Consider the following 19,938-nt stretch of genomic DNA (forward strand, 5'->3'; position numbering starts at 1 on the left):
AGCGGTTTAAAAGACATAACTTAAGTGTAAATTTATATATGTATGCACCAAAAAAAAAAAAAAGCAACCGTTATCAAAGAGTATCATTGATGGGAACCAGGTATGGGGTATGGGGTTTGTACGGCACATACCTCCAGGAACCTGACCTTGCAAAACATATATGCCTGGCATGTATTTCAGCACTGGGAGAGAATCCAGAACAAACTTTCATTGGAAGATGCACAATCCACTCCATTTACATTGTCTGCTGCTTTAGGCTGAGAGAAAGTTGCACTGTGGATTAGCCCCTACCTGTTAATTCCCTGAAATGTGGACACTGCTTTTCTCCAATCATTCAGGGAGAAAAAAGGGAACAAGATAATCCTTAATAATGGGAGGACTTAGAGCAGCTGCAGATGCTTTGGCAGATCTGACAATTCATGGTTACAGGAGATACTCATCGATGCAAGGGCGCCACTGCTAAATATTGTAATACTACCCCCAGGTTTGCTTCACGGAACTATCTTGTAGATTCGCACTGCAATGAACATCTGCTTTTGGCATGTGTGTCTAATTTATGAACTGACAGTCATATTATGCAGGATTTCAATTATTTCTAAGCATTTTAAATCTGAAAGTCATGCCATGGATTTAATCCAACACTAAGTAGGAGAGAGCAATACTTGGGGCGAGAGCTGCATTAAACTATTAAGGTGATTTGGATTGGATCTTACTAGGATAAAATAGATACAATTTACTATAGAGTTTATGCATTGCTGTTTCTGTGGATTAGCAGTCAGGTTATTCCAATTATGCAGTCAGGTGGACATTTTATTGGAGGCTTTAATACCAGGAACTAGTGTGTAGGCAAAACAACAATTAAGAGTTTGGCAATATCATTAAAACAAACAAAATCCTGTAAAGAGAGATGTATTTTCTAGGACAGAAAAACTCAGGTGCAAATATCCATACTACAATTAATTTGCATCGGTCAAACAACTCAAAACTGTTCTTGTATATTTAAAAAGTTAAAGGTTTCCCTTTACTTCAGAATGTATTTTTCTCCCCAATTCCAGCTGCTGCATAAATGGTCAATGGCCAGTTGAATAATTCACTCCAACCTTGTCAACAAAGCAACAGTAGGAGCTGTTTTTTAAGCAACTTTTTTTTTCCCTTTTTTCCCCGATTTTGTCAGTCTCGGTAAACACTGAACCAAAGACAAATTTGGCAGATGAACCATTTTGAAAGGAATGCATCTAGAAAAAGTCAGGCTTCTTGTTGAATCACCGATACTGTGAATTGATTACAGTAGGAAAGGTATGTGCAGTTCTATGTAGGGAAGCTGTGGCAAATAGTTCAACTACACACACCACTGATATGTCTGCAGGGCAGTTCCTCCTATTCATTGTTGAGAAATCTTTTGAGAAGCCTTTTTTTATTAATAGTAAGACTACACATCAGAAAGGGAAATCATGTAGAAAATTAGGACATGAAATAAATTAATGCTGGCTTAGCTGCTACTTCTTCAAGGTTCACCAAATCTCTTACCATTTTCAACACCAGGGATAAAAAAATAATAATTAAAAATATAAAGATATTGAAGCCTTTAGCTGGAACACTGATAGGATGAACACCTAATTAGAAAGCATGCGACCTACTTCACTCCTTCCTATTAACCGGTTTTAAGACTATATTGATCAGCTATGAAATTACTGGTATTGTGAGAACTGTTGATATTTGGTATTATTCTTTATAGCCATATCTGCTAAACTATGGCTGGTCAGTGTGAACAAAACCAAAGGAGGTCAACTGATCCTCAAATTGGAAGCTGTAGGTATTCAGGGTAATGTAAGCAGATGGATAATGAACTGGTTGATGTATAGGAAACAGAGGGTGTCAATTAGAGGAGTTGCTTCTAACTGGACTGAGGTTGTTCGTGGAGTTCCACAGGGATCAGTACTAGGGCCTTTGCTTTTTCTAATCTATATTAATGATCTGGACTCTGGGATAGTTAGCAAACTTGTCAAATTTGCAGATACTAAAATAGGTGGCTCAGAAGATACAATCTCGGCAGCACAGGTTATTCAAAGGGATTTGGATCATATTCAGTTGTGTGATGACTCCTGGCAGATGAAATTCAATGTGGACAAGTGCAAGGCAAGCAGGTAACAAAAATGTCCACTATAATTACTATATGGGAGGAACAGAACTAGATTAAGTAATGCACGAGAAAGACCTAGGAGTCTCCATGGACTCCTCACTTTCCCCATCCAAACAATGTGGGGAAGCAATAAAAAAGGCAAACAATGTTAGTGTACATTGTCAAAAGTGTAGAATTTAAAACAAGGGAAGTAATGTTCAGACTGTACAATGCACTAGTTATAGATCTGGAATACTGTGTACAGTACTGATCACCACACTTCAAGAAAGATATTGCTGCTCTAGAGGCAGTTCCAAGGCGAGCAACTTTCCAGGTCTGAAGGAAATGTCCATCTCGGAGAGACTGAGGGAACTGAACCTTTTCACCCTGGAACAGAGGAGACTATGTGGGGACTTGATTCAAGTCTTCAAAATCATGAAAGGCATCAACCACATCAAACCAAAGCTTTTCCAGATCAGCAGGGACACACAGACCGGGGACACAAATGGAAATTGGGCTTCAAGGCATTCAAAATGGAAAACAGGAGACACTTCTTCACACAGAGAGTTGTCACTATCTGGAACAAACTCCCCAGTGATGTGGTGGAAGCTGAACATTTGGGAACATTTAAAGTCAGACTAGATCGGATCCTTGGATCACTCGGTTATTAATGGACCACATGAGCACGATGGGTCGAATGGCCTCCTCTCATTTGTAAACTTTCTTATGTTCTAATTGTTGGGACTAGGGCCCGACAGATATATCAGAGCACCAATATCATCGGCTGATATTGGGCTTCTACAGAAATATCTGCATCGGCATGCACACTACTGAGCACCGTGTGAAACAAACGCTCAACTACCTGAGAAACACAGGGCCCATAAACCAATAAACGTGTTTCACTAAAACCCTCATAACCAATAGAACGTATTTTTGAAAGCTGTGCTGCATCTGAGTATCCATTGTTTTGATTGATTATTTTCATCATGACTGAAGATTACCATATACTATGGCATAGATTCAAAATTCACAATAGCAATTAAAATAAAGAAAACCAGTAAATGTTCACTGAAGATGTTGACTAGATACACGCAAACAAAAACAGTCTACAAATGACAAGCATGCTCAGATCACAGTAAAACATGTAAAGAAAATTGGTGAAAAACACTTCTCGGACAATGTTGGATAAAACTGAAAATATAGATATTTATAAAACTCTCTCAAATCCTACATCTTGTTTTGGCTGTATTGCAAAACTTTAATCATAGGTATTAAATAAGTTACACTTTTGAGGGCATTTTTAAATACTTGTCACGGTGTTGGATTGGCAGTATTGAGCACTGAGCAGGATGTGTGAACCTGAGAGAACCTGATGGGTGTAAAATGCTAATATAAGCTAGACCAGCACTTAACACTAATTTATTATTCAATCTAATGTACAGAACATGCACATTTTTGTGAGAGAAATTGTTCATATACCTTGGTCTTTGTTCTAATGTAAATATAATATTTTTATATTTTTCCCTTATTCTCATGAATTAATTTTTTACAATGTTTGATTTGTGGTTATTTATGATGAAAATTTATGTAAAGTTTATTATGTAAAAATGTGAAAATCCTGCCTTCAGTGCATATTTGACCATTTCTCTCTGACCGAGACAGATCTGAGGGATCCATGCTAGAAAATGTCTGTTGTGCTTGTTAACAAAAAAGTAAATATCAGCAGATATATCGGTAATCGGGAATTTTTGCTTCCCAGTTATCGGTATCAGACCCAAAAAAAACATCGGTCGGGCTCTAGTTGGGACCCATTGTTCAATGGAAAATTTGCATAATTTGTCTAAGATCTTGTATCTTTTAGGGATGAGACCGAAAATTCGACAATTCGTTAACGATGGACACTATCGACAAGTGAATTCGAGTATATTGATTTTATTTTAAAGCCTGTACTGTTGATTTGCCATCTATGTAGCTGTAATTAAGATTAGCGTGGGATTTGTTATTTCTTGTCTGTGATTGGCTAAACTAGAATGTACCTTGGCTAACAATGGTCCTGTTCGTGTAGTGTGGATCTGAAATCTGAGCTACAAGAACGCAACCAATGGCTTCCTCACAGAGAAGTTCACTGTTAAGTGTATAATAAGTGCAGTGCAATTAAAGTACCACAAATCTACAGCTGTTACGTTAACACACCTAAATAAGGAGGGTAATCCCTGCCAAAATTAAAATCTAAATATAATAGGAAATATAAATATATGCAGTTAAAAAGGAAATCAAAATGTTATTTATTCTCTCAATTTTTTTCATTATTTATTTCCTATTTTACTTTTGGCACCATTTTTTCATCCTTGTATTACCCCCTAGCGTCAATCATTCTCAGAGGGCGGGACAAGAAATCAATTCGCCCAGCGACAACCCACCCATCATACGCACAGAGCATTTGTAACCCAGAGTACATTTCCATAATAGAGCCACAGAACACATTATCATCTTGTCCATCTATCTAAAGACCGATTTATACTTCTGCGTAGTGACGCAGAGCAGGGGTTTCTGGGTAAGTGTAGCCTGCAGAGGCTCGCAGAGGAGTCGACGCGCACTCCTTCAAAATCTCAACAGCACGTCGCACATCTCTGCATTCTGCGCATCAGGCCAGCACTGACTGGTTGAGTAGGAGATTCCGAGAGTCTCGGCCAATCGCGCAGTGCTGGGGCGGCTGGTATACGATGTCTGTAGGTGCTGCAAGGTCAGAGAAACGATGTGGTGACATACGAAACGGTTTAAAATGCATCTCCTCATCCACGAAACGCATTTGTCCATATATGGAGTATTCTGTCCCTCAAACTGCACATTTCGTGAATATAATTTATATTTTGTGAACATAATTCACATTTTATCCCACGAAATGCCCACCTATTTGGCAATTTTGGACGAAAGGTAAAATGTACTTTGCTTTCCGTGGACAGAATGAACAATTAGCATTCATGATCAAACAGGTGACTGATCAAGGCACTGATCCAGAGATTTAATTCCAAACGAAAGCTAGAAACTTGCTGAGCCGATCAGACAAGAGCCGTATCAGGTGCAAATCTAATACAATAATTATGATAATTAATATAGAATGTGTAGAAAAATCACGTTTCACCCATTAAAATGAGTATAAATCTTTCACAATTACTAATTTGATTACAAAGCCCATATTGCCACTATATTTATTATATTCAGCAGGCTATAGCCTATCACATAAGTTGTGGGTCTGGCGATTGGAGAAGAATGTATTTATAGCTCATTAACTTTGAGGAGTTTAACAGCTGAAACGGCATGTATGCATTTAATTCAAATATTATAGGGATAAGCAGAATAAATATGCATGTATGTATGTTCTAGTGTTAAGTCTCTAGCCAACTATAGCAAGACAATATAGATATGCACATACAGGATGCAATTTGTATGTGTGTGTGTAGTTTCTGTAATAATAAAATGTCATTAACAGTATGTGTTGATTTACATCCATACAATCGTTGGTGCACCATAGAAAACGGGTTTCGTTTTCTGTAGATTGCGATGTGTTAATGCGACACTGCCCCCTATGGACATGTGCAAGTATGTTGGCAGACAGCTATGCAACGCCCGTGCATGTACACAGAGACGCAGACACAGATGTATAAATCAGCCCTTAGACTACTTGTATGTTACTGAACTTCTGTATTTAATCAGGACAGTTGTTTGTGTGCACAGGCTATTTAAAGCAGACTGTACATTATACCTCCTCCAGTGGTGCAGTGGTAAAGTGCAGCACTGTGAGCCGGGTTTTGTGGATTGGAATCCAGACGTTTGGTGTTGAGTTTTTTTTTTTTTCATATATATATATCTCAACAAGTCAATAATAATGGACGCATTATGGGGGGGTCGGACTGGCAACTATATGACAACAGCTGTGGAATTATCAATAGTCAAAATAGTTGTCATGCATATCTCTCGTATTTATATTCTCAAACCTCTGGATGAGAATTTCTGGATTTCTTGAAATGTAAGGCTGCTTTGCAGTGGATGGAATCTACTTGCCTCCCGTTTTATGTATTGATTGTTTGTTAAAGTTTATAAAATACACTTCTGCGTTTAAAGGTGCCGCTTTTGCGGCCAACTGACAGATCAATGTATGAGAATGCAAAAGGACTTTTTGGTGTTCCTGGGTTCAAAACCTCAGTTAATATGAAGAGGGAAACACAAGGAAAAGGATCTTCATGAAAAGGGACAAAGTGCTCAACACCTCCTTCAATCGAGGTCATATTACACTCCAAAAGCATTCAAGCCACTATGCAGAAAATATTTTTCTGTAATTTGCAACCATTGTGAAGCATTTTAGGTCATCGGCAAATCTACTTTGATCCTAATAGGGCTGCAGTCTGATTTGAGCTATAGCCCTCCCCCCCCCCCCCTTATCAGCTTGAAGTGCAGAGGACAATAGCATGTTTGGTGTGTCCAATTACTGTGCTCGATTTAAAACAATGTATGACTGAACTGGCCAGTAAATTGCATTGCCTGCACCAGGAGAAGGACACCAAGCTTTACGATGTGCTTCTGATTAACTGGATGGGCAGAGGGAGAAGTCCGATGGGGGCAAATCTCAGCAGTGTACAACTAGGTGGCTGCTGCACATAGTTAGGTCTTAAATACATTATTTCTTACTTTTTGCCATGAATAATCCCTACAATAATTCAATACAATAGCCTACAATCTCAGGTAACTGATTCACTCCTTGCCCATAATTTTCAAGTAAAGATAAAGATTGATAAGATGAAAATGTATCCTATGTGCAAATCAGACAGTTAATGCTTTAACTGTAGTATATGGTGACAGTCACTCTTAGCTGCAGATAGTTAGATTTCAGACTAGACTAGGGCTAGATATAGATTTAAAAATGTTGAACTTCTCACAAAGTACAAGTCTGTTCCCTATTGCGGTTTAACTCGTTGTTAGAAGCCACTTCATACTACTTATAAATCAAAATGTGATAGGGTACATCTTTGCAATTTGTGATCTGTGGACGGATCAATGCTTGGATCTAAGGTCAAGGCTAAGTCAACAAAATTATTATTGTAACAATCTATATACAGTTTGTCAGCTTAAGTTTTGATTATGTTTAGTTTGAATGCACTTGGCACTTTTTATTTAGAATACAAGTGCAGGTCCTTTGACCTACTTTAAATGCAAAATGTAAGCTACTGGCTATCACTTTCTCCTCCACACATTACCTATTTAGGGGCATTGACATAAGACAAATAACTCAAATTACAAATGTTTTGCTTCAGGGAAGGAAAATAATTGCAATTAAATTTACAATAATTAACTTCAGATGGGAGGAGGAAACAACATTTAACATATTGCTTCCATACAACAGCAACATTAAATTTGAAAGCATTTATTTAGCGATCTATTATATCAATGGCTGAACCCTACACTGAAATTTACAAAACTTGCGGAGGAATGCAGTTGGTAGGATGGCCGGAGGTATACTACAAGATGTGCAAACCAAAGGCATAATTAACAAGACCTGTTAATTAATGCAACATCTCAAATGAGACCTATAATCACACAGTCGAGCTAACCACATTACTTTACTCATATTTCAGGAACTAGTGCTCAAGACTCGCAAGTGCACTGTGCAGTCTAAAGTGTGTTCAGGGTTTTCCTCAGGGGCCTGGGAACAATGTCTAGGCCTACATGATTAACATTTGCAATTGTTCTCGTAATCTACAGACATACAAACGTTCCACCGACATCCTCCCCAAAAACATGACAGGTCTAATAAGAATACAGTTCAGCAAGTGTTCTTGGGGCAGGCTTCCAAAGGGGCACCAGCGATGTAGTTTAACTATTCGAGGCAAATTCAGCCCGTCATATTGGTCCTATACAAAAGATCAAGCACCAACTAAAATCTGTAATGAAAAATCAAACCATAAATTCAACAAATACAAAACACAATGATCCCTCATTTTCATTATGCAATAATCAGATGCACACAGTCCGCAATCAATTTTCATTATGCAATAATCAGATGCACACAGTCCGCAATCAATAACTTGGGATATTAATTGACTATGCATAATTATATTTTTTTATATAGCCTACAAGTTTAATTGTGTTTTGAGAAGTTTAATAGTTTAATTATTTTAACATATAAATCGCTTTGCCTTTGTGAATCTAGTTGTTCTTTGACAAAATGATCACATTTGCAAAAAGCAAAATTAAATGTAAAATATTAACAAGTTCAAATCTGAAACAAGATGTCAAAAATCACTTACTATAAAAGATATTCTCACACACACACAAATTCAAATGAACAAAACAATTAAGAACAACTTAAATGTGTATGACTGAAAGAGTATCAGGAATATATACTTAAAGGTAATCTAGACTAGTCTTAATGTACACGTTCAGAAAGAGAAAATGTATTCGCTTCTTTGATAAATAGTTTCCAGTGACAACTAGGCCTATACTTATTTATTGTCACGCAAATATCGATATTTTCACTCATTACAAAACATGAAACGGTTAACATGTGTCTACAGGCTTTAACAAAATGTCAGGGCCTGCCTTTATCAAAACGGTCAACTAAATGATCTGCATCCTGGCAAAATGGGATATTTTCAGACTATGCCTTTGGCAAACTCGTATAAAAAATATTGCTTATCGACTCACACCAATATGGAGATGTTATTTTACTGAGAAATTGTATTTCAAATGTAAGACACCTTGTAAAAATGCTTTAAAATATTTAGCTGGAAAAATCGAAGGACAAACTGCTATAGTTTTGTCTGTTTGCCTCTTCGTGTTGGAGACACGTCCCAATTAAAACATTTAACCGAGGAATACTCAATCAACCTTAACGCTGATCGTATACCCTTAAGACTGTCACCATTATACTTTTCAAAGATTAATTAGCCACTGAAATGAATTGTCAAGCAAAACCCCACCGCTCCCTAAAAAAAAGGTTAGAAATCCTTCCTGTTGGAAACTATATATACATACCGACTGTACTACTACTACAAACAAAATAATTAACATGTCAGTAACCTCGTTTTTCTTCCCCTGGCCTATATATATATATATATATATATATATACACACACACATATCTTAAAGGCAATCATTATACACAGTTGGGGTCGTCGACGCAGAAACAGACATAAATGCTTCCGGCCTCAAACAGAAACTCAATATTGTGGAGGTTAGATTTCTTTTTAGGTGAACTTCTGTTCCACTCAACTTTTAACACGATGCGATAGTATGGCCTAGTAGTAGACTGGGGGTGGGACGTTCATAAACATTTACCGTACTTGAGCATGTAGCCAACTATCGTTACAGGTAGTGCAAAATAAAACATCTGTATAAAAATAATATTCGTATATAAGACTTAAAAAACTAATCACCTCTGCTTACACTTTAGGATGTACCACTCCATTTGATATTTACACGACAAACATGTTTAACATCAGGTGTTTAGTATATACTGAACGATGTAAACCATCAGTACAAAAAAAAGCTATTTTAAAAGTATACGTCTTATCCTTGAAGCGATTGGGCCTACACCTACAAACTAGAAGTCGAATTTAACATAGCAGTCCATCTCAAATGACACAAATGTTGTTTAAACAGTAAACTTTAGAACTGAAAATCTAAGACAACTTTAACACGAATTATTCTAGGTTTTAACGTCCTGAGGTTTTAATAGTTTGTGGGGCCTACTACAGCTGTCGAATAAAACAAGTTTAAACTGGAAATATACCATCAAATATGTATGAATTTAATCCTGCGTTTAAATTAATGAGGTATTTAATTACACCACTAAAAGTCTGAGTATACAATATCCTTAAAAAAATAAACGTTCGAGATGTATTTCAAATTGAAGTCTACGTTTGTTTTCCCCCGCACAAAACATCAACAGGGCAACTCCTTAATCCTAAAACCGAAATCCCTTTAATTTCTTTCATTACGAGTCCCTGTACGAAAAACACGTGTTAACGTCGAGGTGAGGGACAAATGAAAAGCTTTTACCTGTCCGGGGCGTTTTTTTAATGTGAGTTAATCTCCATTTTGTCGGTTTTTAATGGTATTTTGTTAATTTCATCTCCTTCTCCTCTCTCTCCTGCTGTTGTCTCTTTAAGCTTCCACAGTCAGCGACCAAGCACTCTGCGTTCCCACCACATCCCATCGCTGCTCCTACGCTGTCAAAAAGTCGTATCTGGGTTGAAGAATACGTAGTCATAAAACCCGAGCGCCTCTGGGAAAAAAAAGTCGTGCGCAGCTACACGAGTGGTTCCATGGGAGCAGCCGCACAAAGCTCACGTTACGTTACTTGGGAAATACCGGTGGAGGACTGACAGTAACGTATGTACTTGATGCAAAGCAGGGAGACAGAGGCTGATGTTTATTAGATTTTCTGCGCAGAGAAAATTTAAAATTTTTCGAGTCAGTGTTTGAAAACAGTGGAGCGGAATTAAGCTTGGGTCGTGTTCGTGTAGCGCAGATTTACGCAGTTCTGCGCGGATCTGCGCAGCTCCACCAATGGGATCGGTGGGATTCTGGAAATCTGTGCAGAACTGCGGAAAGCTGCGCTACAAGAACGCGCTATGCTTACCTGTATGATGAACGAACCTTGAGCACACAATGTCCAGAGTCAGAACCTCGCACAGAATCATTATTTGCATTGGAGAAAGATCTACGTCAGTGTTGCAGACCTTTGGTCACATTTTAAGCTCGTTGATTGTAAAGAAAAGAAGCTTTGAATGTGGTGCTTCATTACCATGCACTTCCCCGAGTACTACTTTCATGTAGCTATTGTCTTTCATTTTTATTATATGCATTAAAATACGCTTTCATTTGTGTGAAATTTATTTTTCTGTTATGCTGGATTCTGTTTACTACCGTACTGTGCCATTGTGACATATACACCGATCAGCCATAACATTATGACCACTGACAGGTGAAGTGAATAAAACTGATAATCTCGTTATCATGGCACCTGTCAGTGGGTGGGATATATTAGGCAGCAAGTGAACATTATGTCCTCAAAGTTGATGTGTTAGAAGCAGGAAAAATGGGCAAGCGTAAGGATCTGAGCGACTTTGACAAGGTCCAAATTGTGATGGCTAGACGACTGGGTCAGAGCATCTCCAAAACTGCAGCTCTTGTGGGGTGTTCCCGGTCTGCAGGGGTGAACCGGCGACAGGGTCATGGGCGGCCAAGACTCACTGATGCACGTGGGGAGCGAAGGCTGGCCCGTGTGGTCCGATCCAACAGACGAGCTACTGTAGCTCAAATTGCTGAAAAAGTGAATGCTGGTTCTGATAGAAAGGTGTCAGAACACACAGTGCAACTCAGTTTGTTGCGTATGGGGCTGCGTAGCCGCAGACCAGTCAGGGTGCCCATGCTGACCCCTGTCCACTGCCGAAAGTGCATACAATGGGTATGTGAGCATCAGAACTGGACCACGGATCAATGGAGGAAGGTGGCCTGGTCTGAATCACCAGTTCAAGGTGTTGACTTTGGTTGGCCTCCAAATTCCCCAGATCTCAATCCAGTCGAGCATCTGTGGGATGTTCTGGCCAAACAAGTCTGATTCATGGAGGTGTGACGCACACGAAATGTATGGTCACGTTGTGTAGTTATGGGTGCTGTATTTATTAAAATAACTTTTATTTTTGGGAAAACATGTAACTGTGTAATACTCAGGTTGTGTAGGACCGGCGATCGCCACTGGAGGGGGTTAGCTTGTTGTGCGGGAGGTTTGCTTTGGGTGACAAGGTTTCCGGTTCCTTATTCTGGTGCAGGGCTATCTGCACATTATAACAATCGTCTCTAGTCTCTGATTATTTATTTACAGGTTAGTAATGGTATTGAACTGTATATGTTTAGCTACTGTAACACAACAAAAGGTTGTCAGGCTATGAAGAGATGAAGAGCCCATGTGTTAGAATGTGGAAGGGAAGTATATTATATTTGTAAACACGACTCGGAACAATGTGGAAATGGTTACGAGACGCCGTAGACCCGCGTCTTTGTCTACAACTTTTATAATTTGTATTTATTTGTTTTATGGCTTGCTGACATCAGGGTTTGAAAATATATATATATAATCATTGTGTTATTTAAGTTAAATAGATAGACATTGTTCAGGTTAGATTTGTTATATTAGGCTTTGCAGTGCGGTCTGATGCCCGTGGCGCAGGCGGCATTAGCTTGTTGTTTTATCAGATGCTGTTTGTACACAAAGGGCTAACCCGCCATTTTGCGTGAGTGACCTAAAACTTATTACTTATCTCAATGGTAAACCTGGGAACAGATGTATTAAGCTGTTATGTAGGAGAGATTGTATGTTCTTTCTCTGTTACTGCTAGGTCTATTTTCCTATCTTTAGATGAGGTTTATAAATAGTGTGTTTGGATGTGTAAAGAATATGTAAAATTGAATGTAAGTGTAAAATAATTACATAGGGAAAGGTATAGAGATGAATACAGTTGTGCTGATTAACTGAATAGGTGAAATACATTGAATGTAATTGTGAATGGTTATTTTGTGAGTATACAAAAGAAAGAAAAAAAAAAAGAAAACAAATACATTTGTGATGATGAATAAATTCTGGAGCAGGGCTATCTCCACACTACAACAATCGTCTCCAGTCTCTGATTATTTATCCTGTTTTACAGGTATTATTATCTGTTATGTGGCCCTCTGGCTGGGGTCTGTTACAGAGGCCCCACCTCGCAACTTACAGGACTTAAAGGATGTGCTGCTAAAGTCTTGGTGCCAGATACCACAGCACACCTTCAGAGGTCTAGTGGAGTCCATGCCTCGACGGGTCAGGGCTGTTTTGGGACCTACACAATATTAGGCAGGAGGTCATAATGTTATGGCTGATTGGTGTATTTGACATATAAAATAACTTTTATTTCTGTTTTTATTTGTACAGTTTGTGAATGAAGACCACATCTAACTGTTTGTTTTCACATTTTACGCTTACGTTTTCTCAAACACCATAATCGTCTTGTGTTCGAAACCAAAACCATATGAACATATGACCAGCCTGTTAGACACTTATTAACCATTTCTGTACTAATCTGGGTCACACTGTATTGTTTGTATTGGGGGGTAAGAGGAATCAATGGGTTATACAAGATTAATATACAATAGCACTGCTCACTCCTACTGTCTGAGAGGCAAGCTAACTGAATCTTATTGGCCATATTGAGTTAATTATCAACTTGGAAAGTCCCTAGAGGTTATGTAGTGGCTTCTAACCTTAATATGTACTTAAAACTGACCCTCCCTGTTACACCCCCTAATGAGCTGGCTATCATAATCAGTCCTTCAATCAGCTGACAACAATATTTCTCATCTGCTTTTCCTGTTAGAGATAATCTTCACAGTATTTCAGAACAAAACCTATTGGCCACTTACAGGTTCATAGCTGCCATCATTTCCTAATGTTACACAGCGCTAGTCATATCCTCCGTCAAAAGCCTGATAGCCTGGTCCAGTTGAAGAACGTTGCTTGAAGTGGATTTCTAGCAGTACGCAAAATGAAGGTTTGGAGTGTAATCTTGTGGATCCTCTGGCTTGCATCTCTTTCAATCCATGCAGCCGGTGAGTATTGATGGGGGGTTGCGGTGAAATATGGGCTCCTGTAGGATTGGAAGTCGAATTGCTGGGAGCTGGATGTGGTTCTCCACTTAGCTATACAGCTCCAATATAAATATGCACACCAAACAAAACAACAACCACACAAAATAGCTTGCTGGACTGCTTATAAGTCTGGTTGTATGGCACACAGTGATGGATCCAGTTCAAGAGCAATCTGTTAAAACTCAAATCATAAAGGTGAACCAAGGCTGTGGGGGATGGAGCTTGACAAGAGTACAATTTGGTGATAATTTGTAGTGTTTCAAGATGATCACAGGAAGGCGGGGGTGAGAGACCTGGATCGGGGGAAGTAGTAAGATTAAAATTTTATTTTTTGATTGATTTGAAAGGAATCTCTGTAGTGCCATCCCTGAAGGAATTCATTTTGTGCAGTAAGGAATTTTTGCTCCTCAAATTGTGTTTTTGTTGTGGAATGATGGGATCTTAGCTGCCCTTCTTTGGCAAGGGTGGGCTAGCAAAGACAATCCACACACTTGACTAGGACTTGGAAAACTGTACACTGCATACACAGCAATTTGGAATTAAGGGGGGGAAAGTGATTCAGAAGTAGAAATGTTCATTGCAAGTTGTAAGGAGAACTTTTACGATGGTGTGAAAGGGGCTTAATACAGATTCAGTCTCCGCATCGAAGAACTCAGACTATTGTTGTATATCACGCCAGTCATGGAAATAAATCAGCAGGGTGAAAACAAAAAACCCACACAACTGAGAAATGGTTTCTGGTAAGACAGGGAAAGGCTTAAGTTGGGTGCATGCTTATTAGAATGTCTGTCTGCTTCATTGCAGACTCTGGGGTTGTCTTTTTAAATATTTCTTCTATCAGTGAAAGATTCCTTTACTAATCATCTATTTACTTCTTTATTCTGGGTGTCCTGCCAGAGAACTGCATGCCAGCCATCACAATGCGACGCGAGAGTCGGATAGTCGCCGAGGGCCAGAGCATGAACTTGAGCTGCAGCTTCTTTTGCATCATTGAGTCCCACTCCCTCCAGTGGTGCAAAGCCAGGGGCGAAAATTGTGACAACCAGTCCCTTATAAATTTCACACAGATCAATTACACCTTCTCCCTGCTTGTGGAAAAAGCCACAGAGACTCACAGTGGGCAATACTTCTGTCAAACCGTGCCAACCAACACCAAGAGCAACATGGTGACTGTGATAGTTACAGGTAAGAAGTAGGCCACAATACCTGAAACCAGCCCAATGATCTTATTGTATGGGTCCTGAATTGGCTGTCAAGCAGTCTAGTCTGGCTTGGTTTCTCACTCGAACATCTTGCTTTTGTCGTTTGTTAATTGCAGTTCGTGTTCACTTTACTGGAAGCTGATTTGAAAACAAAAAACAAGAGAAAAACAGCCAACCAATTATACATTTCATACAGACTCCTCTCTCTCCCTTTCTTTTTCTGCCCGGCTCAACCAGAATTCCACATCAACGTGTCCAGTGCGGCGGTCACCGTGTGCGAGGGGGTGGACATCGTCGTGAACTGCACCGCCAGCTTCCATCATGACATCAAAAGCATGGTGATATTCTGGGCGAAAGGAAAGTGTTTGGATGGGGACTTTGCCAATAACAGCCGTCAGGTCAATGAGCCTGGCCTGGCTTTCACCTCTCTCACCCTCTCCCCCAGCACCCCACTGCACTCTGGAGAGTACCACTGCTGTGCCTCCCTCCCCACCTACACACCACTTAGAAAGAATAGTACGGTGCAGATCATTGTTGTGGGTGAGTCCATTAGAGTGCTTATCTTCCATTTTCCAGACAAAGAACAACCATTCTGTTCTTATAGGTGAACGGAATAGTATTTGATTTAAAACAATTAAATAAACAATGTCAATACTATGTCTTTATGAGCGCTAGGATTGTAGTTTGATTGGCTATTGTTTTCTGGAGCTCAGGTGTTAATGATTAAAGATTATAACACGTCTAACATCTGAAGCAGGGCTCATTCAGCTTGCTTTTAGTAGTCTATGCAAGGAAATTGTGTGATGTTGCTCTCACCAGGCACCCTATGCCCATTTTAACCATTGTATCCACAGGAGGGAGGTGAGCAAAGACCGAAGGCCTATTACAGATGGACGCTTACTATATCAGTCCACTGTGTCCACCAACCCATACTTATTTTCAGCTCAAGTTTGCACTCTATTTCCCTTCTCTGTATTCATAACCCTCAAGCCTTTGCATATTGAAATAGAAGAGAGTCATATAGTGTTAAATTACTGGTTTAAATCAGAGTCTGTAAGTGAAGAACTTGTCTTTAAGGAAGCGGAGAAGTAAAGCAATAGCACAAGCTAGCACGGAAGGGTAATATAGGAAAAATCCAAGTGTGAGTCTTAAAAGCATACACGTTTTTCACAGGTTTTATACAGTTTTCATGGGCTGGGCAACTCCCATCACATTTGTATTTACAGTGCATCCGGAAAGTATTCACACTTTTTCCACATGTTATGTTACAGCCTTATTCCAAAATGGATTAAATTCATTATTTTCCTCAAAATTCTACAAACAATACCCCAATACAACGTGAAAGAAGTTGGTTTGAAATCTTTGCAAATGTATTAAAAATAAAAAACAAAAAAAGCACATGTACATAAGTATTCACAGCCTTTGCTCAATACTTTGTTGAAGCACCTTTGGCACCAATTACAGCCTCGTCTTTTTGAGTATGATGCTACAAGCTTGGCATACCTATTTTTGGGCAGTTTCTCCCATTCTTCTTTGCAGGACCTCTCAAGCTCCATCAGGTTGAATGGGGAGCATCGGTGCACAGCCATTTTCAGATCTCTCCAGAGATGTTCAATCGAGTTCAAGTCTGGGCTCTGGCTAGGCCACTCAAGGACATTCACAGAGTTGTCCTGTAGCCACTCCTTTGTTATCTTGGCTGTGTGCTTAGGGTCATTGTCCTGTTGGAAGATGAACCTTTGCCCCAGTCTGAGGTCCAGAGCGCTCTGGAGCAGGTTTTCATCAAGGATGTCTCTGTACATTGCTGCATTCATCTTTCCCTCGATCCTGACTAGTCTCCCAGTTCCTGCCACTGAAAAACATCCCCACAGCATGATGCTGCCACCACCATGCTTCACTGTAGGGATGGTATTGGCCAGATGATGAGTAGTGCCTGGTTTCCTCCAGACATGACGCTTGCCATTCAGGTCAAAGAGTTCAATCTTTGTTTCATCATGCCAGAGAATTTTGTTTCTCATGGTCCGAGAGTTTCCTTTTGGCAAACTCCAGGCGGGCTGTCATGTGCCTTTTACCGAGGAGTGGCTTCTGTCTGGCCACTCTACCATACAGGCCTGATTGGTGGAGTGCTGCAGAGATGGTTGTTCTTCTGGAAGGTTCTCCTCTCTCCACAGAGACACGCTGGAGCTCTGTCAGAGTGACCATAGGGTTCTTGGTCACCTCCCTGATGAAGGCCCTTCTCCCCCCGATCGCTCAGTTTGGCCGGGGTGGCCAGCTCTAGGAAGAGTCCTGGTGGTTCCAAACTTCTTCCATTTACAGATGATGGAGGCCACTGTGCTCATTGGGAACTTCAATGCTGCAGACATTTTTCTGTACCCTTCCCCAGATCTGTGCCTCGATACAATCCCCCATCCCGGAGGTCTACAAACAATTCCTTGGACTTCATGGCTTGGTTTGTGCTCTGACATGCACTGTTAACTGTGGGACCTTATATAGACAGGTGTGTGCGTTTCCAAATCATGTCCAATCAACTGAATTTAACACAGGTGGACTCCAATCAAGTTGTAGAAACATCTCAAGGATGATCAGTGGAAACAGGATGCACCTGAGCTCAATTTTGAGTGTCATGGTAACGGCTGTGAATACTTATGTACATGTGCTTTTTTTGTTTTTTATTTTTAATACATTTGCAAAGATTTCAAACAAACTTATTTCACGTTGTCATTATGGTGTATTGTTTGTAGAATTTTGAGGAAAATAATGAATTTAATCCATTTTGGAATAAGGCTGTAACATAATGTGGAAAAAGTGAAGCGCTGTGAATACTTTCCGGATGCACTGTACAGATGTATTATCTTCGGTACATGTCCAGGTCTTAAGATAGAAACAAACCACAAACAAACGCAAATAGAGGAAGTCAGCCAAACTTTATCTTGCTGACCTAGTTTAACTTGTTGACCTAGTTTAATTTGCTGACCTTTAACATACCAGTATTTTTAATGCTAATGTTAAGACAAATAATTTCAGTTAATATTAATCATTTACACTGGTTTCTTCACTTTGCATATATATGCATTTTAGAAGCAGTTCCCTGAACAGATCTGAAAATAAATCAGTTCTTAAGAGTTCCTTAACACGCAATGCAGCACATATGTATTTTTCCACTCACATATGCATGGAAAATTATGTTCATCGTTATCGTGCAAACCTAGGAGCAGGACAAACTGCTGTTATTGGTGCACAATTAATGCATGCATTAATCTTGACAACCTGAGACTTCAATAACAAAATGAAATATAAATGACACAGGTACAGCATCTGTTGATAGTTAGATCATAATCTCATTGTTGTTTTGTGCTTCTACCTTCTCCGGGCAGGTAGAAGAGAGATACTGGACAACACAATTTTGATGTACCTGCAGTGTAAAGCTGGGACTTTCTGCCTGCTCTTCATCATTGTTGGTGTCATTCAGTCCTGCAGGAGGGGCTACTGAGCTGCTTGGCCCCCGACAGTTTGCTCCCCCAGGCTGGCAGACTGGTTTCTCCTGGCTTCAAGAGCAGCAAATTACTTTAAATGAAAATAACACACTGCAGTTACTGTGGTTAAAAACATCAATAACGATCTGTGTTTATGTGAGATCAGTAAAAAGAAACTGCTATTTAAAATTCTAAAATATATTCTAACTATATAATCAGAAATAGACTGGATAGGATCCTTGGTTCACTTAGTTATTAATGGACACCAAACAAGCATGATGGGTCGAATGGCCCCCTCTCGATTGTAAACTTTTTTATGTTATTAATATTTTTTACACACAAACAAATATAGATATAGACAGGATCTTTGATATAGATATACAGCTCTGGAACAAATTAACAGACCACTGCAATTTTTTCTTAAATTAGCATCTCTACATGTATGGCAGCCATTCCATTCCATTCATATTTTTATTTGGAATTTGGGATAAATGTTGTCAGTAGTTTATAGAATGAAACAAAAATGTTCATTTTACCCAAACACATACCTATAAATAATAAAACCAGAGAAACTGATAATTTTGCAGTGGTCTCTTAATCTTTTCCAGAGCTGTATGTCATCAACCCTGAAAACCCTTTCTATAATATCCAGTACAATGTTGCTCTGATTTGATTTAATTGTTTAGAAAGATAAACAGCCAGATTATTCAAAGCTGACCAAGACATGCTGCACACTGTCCGATCAGGAGACACTTTGATGCTCCCTGTACATTTAAGAGGATTAATGGTTTTTCTGCTTCTCTTTCACCATCAGTACAATAATACAAATATCAATATTGTACAGCAACAAACACCGTTTTAGCAATTTGGTTCCTTCACATTAAAATCGCTGCCAATGTTGTACCCCTTTCTTTATCCAAAATGTCAATCAAGAACAGCACCACAAAACCCCACTCTACTGCACCGAGATAGAGGTTTACAGAAAACACCCCTTTTTAATTTGGAATCAACTGAAATAACCTCTAGTGTTATGATGCATGTGGTAGGGGAGAAAGGAAAATAAGGTTATATGAAGCCAGTGGTGACCCCACCTCGATGTATGTAGATTCCCACTGTGATCGAAAAAAACTCCAACCACATAAAAAACACAAGCAAATCATGAGCTACAAAGAACAGGTACTCTAGAGGCAGTATCCATCTGCTTAGAGCAGTGCTTCTCAAATGGTTTTGGCCTGCAGACCACTCAGCTGGTGCAAACATTTCCACAGACCACACATCTCTAAATACCACTAATTCAAAATGATTACTGGAACATAAACGTTTTGTAGCTGTAAAGTTGTTTTGTAGGGGGACATTTAGATCTTATCCCCATTTAATAAAATGCTAAAACTGCTGCTGCACTTACCTCGTCCTCTCTCATTTGCCATCCTAATGGGACAAATGGTGCTGCATTGTGAATAGGCTT

At 39.4% G+C, this 19,938-nt stretch overlaps 2 protein-coding genes across 3 annotated transcripts in view; one reads left to right on the forward strand and one right to left on the reverse strand.

Annotated features, from left to right (window-relative positions):
- csnk1g2b (casein kinase 1, gamma 2b) overlaps positions 1 to 10,343 on the reverse strand; it is a 58,588-nt gene extending 48,245 nt beyond the window's left edge. For both annotated transcript variants that reach the window (XM_066696120.1, XM_066696119.1), the window contains exon 1: positions 10,175 to 10,343. The gene's annotated coding sequence lies outside the window, so the exon portion shown is untranslated. The remainder of the gene's footprint in view (positions 1 to 10,174) is intronic.
- Positions 10,344 to 10,429: 86 nt separating this feature from the next.
- LOC136718403 (uncharacterized) lies at positions 10,430 to 19,376 on the forward strand. The gene is made up of 5 exons (XM_066696121.1): positions 10,430 to 10,507; positions 13,614 to 13,762; positions 14,699 to 14,986; positions 15,241 to 15,543; positions 18,375 to 19,376. Exons 2-5 carry the CDS (start codon positions 13,699 to 13,701, stop codon positions 18,488 to 18,490), a joined length of 771 nt encoding a protein of 256 aa, XP_066552218.1. The 5' UTR covers positions 10,430 to 10,507; positions 13,614 to 13,698; the 3' UTR covers positions 18,491 to 19,376.
- Positions 19,377 to 19,938: the final 562 nt, after the last annotated feature.

This window comes from Amia ocellicauda, chromosome 22 (assembly GCF_036373705.1).
Source record: "Amia ocellicauda isolate fAmiCal2 chromosome 22, fAmiCal2.hap1, whole genome shotgun sequence".
Lineage (NCBI taxonomy): Eukaryota > Metazoa > Chordata > Actinopteri > Amiiformes > Amiidae > Amia > Amia ocellicauda.

Excerpts from the sequence above, each read along its gene's own strand:
- LOC136718403 (XM_066696121.1), top strand. The coding sequence starts at position 13,699 with ATGAAGGTTTGGAGTGTAATCTTGTGGATCCTCTGGCTTGCATCTCTT. Across the intron at positions 14,987-15,240 it reads GGTGACTGTGATAGTTACAG|AATTCCACATCAACGTGTCC; the intron begins GTAAGAAGTAGG and ends CGGCTCAACCAG. Across the intron at positions 15,544-18,374 it reads GGTGCAGATCATTGTTGTGG|GTAGAAGAGAGATACTGGAC; the intron begins GTGAGTCCATTA and ends TTCTCCGGGCAG.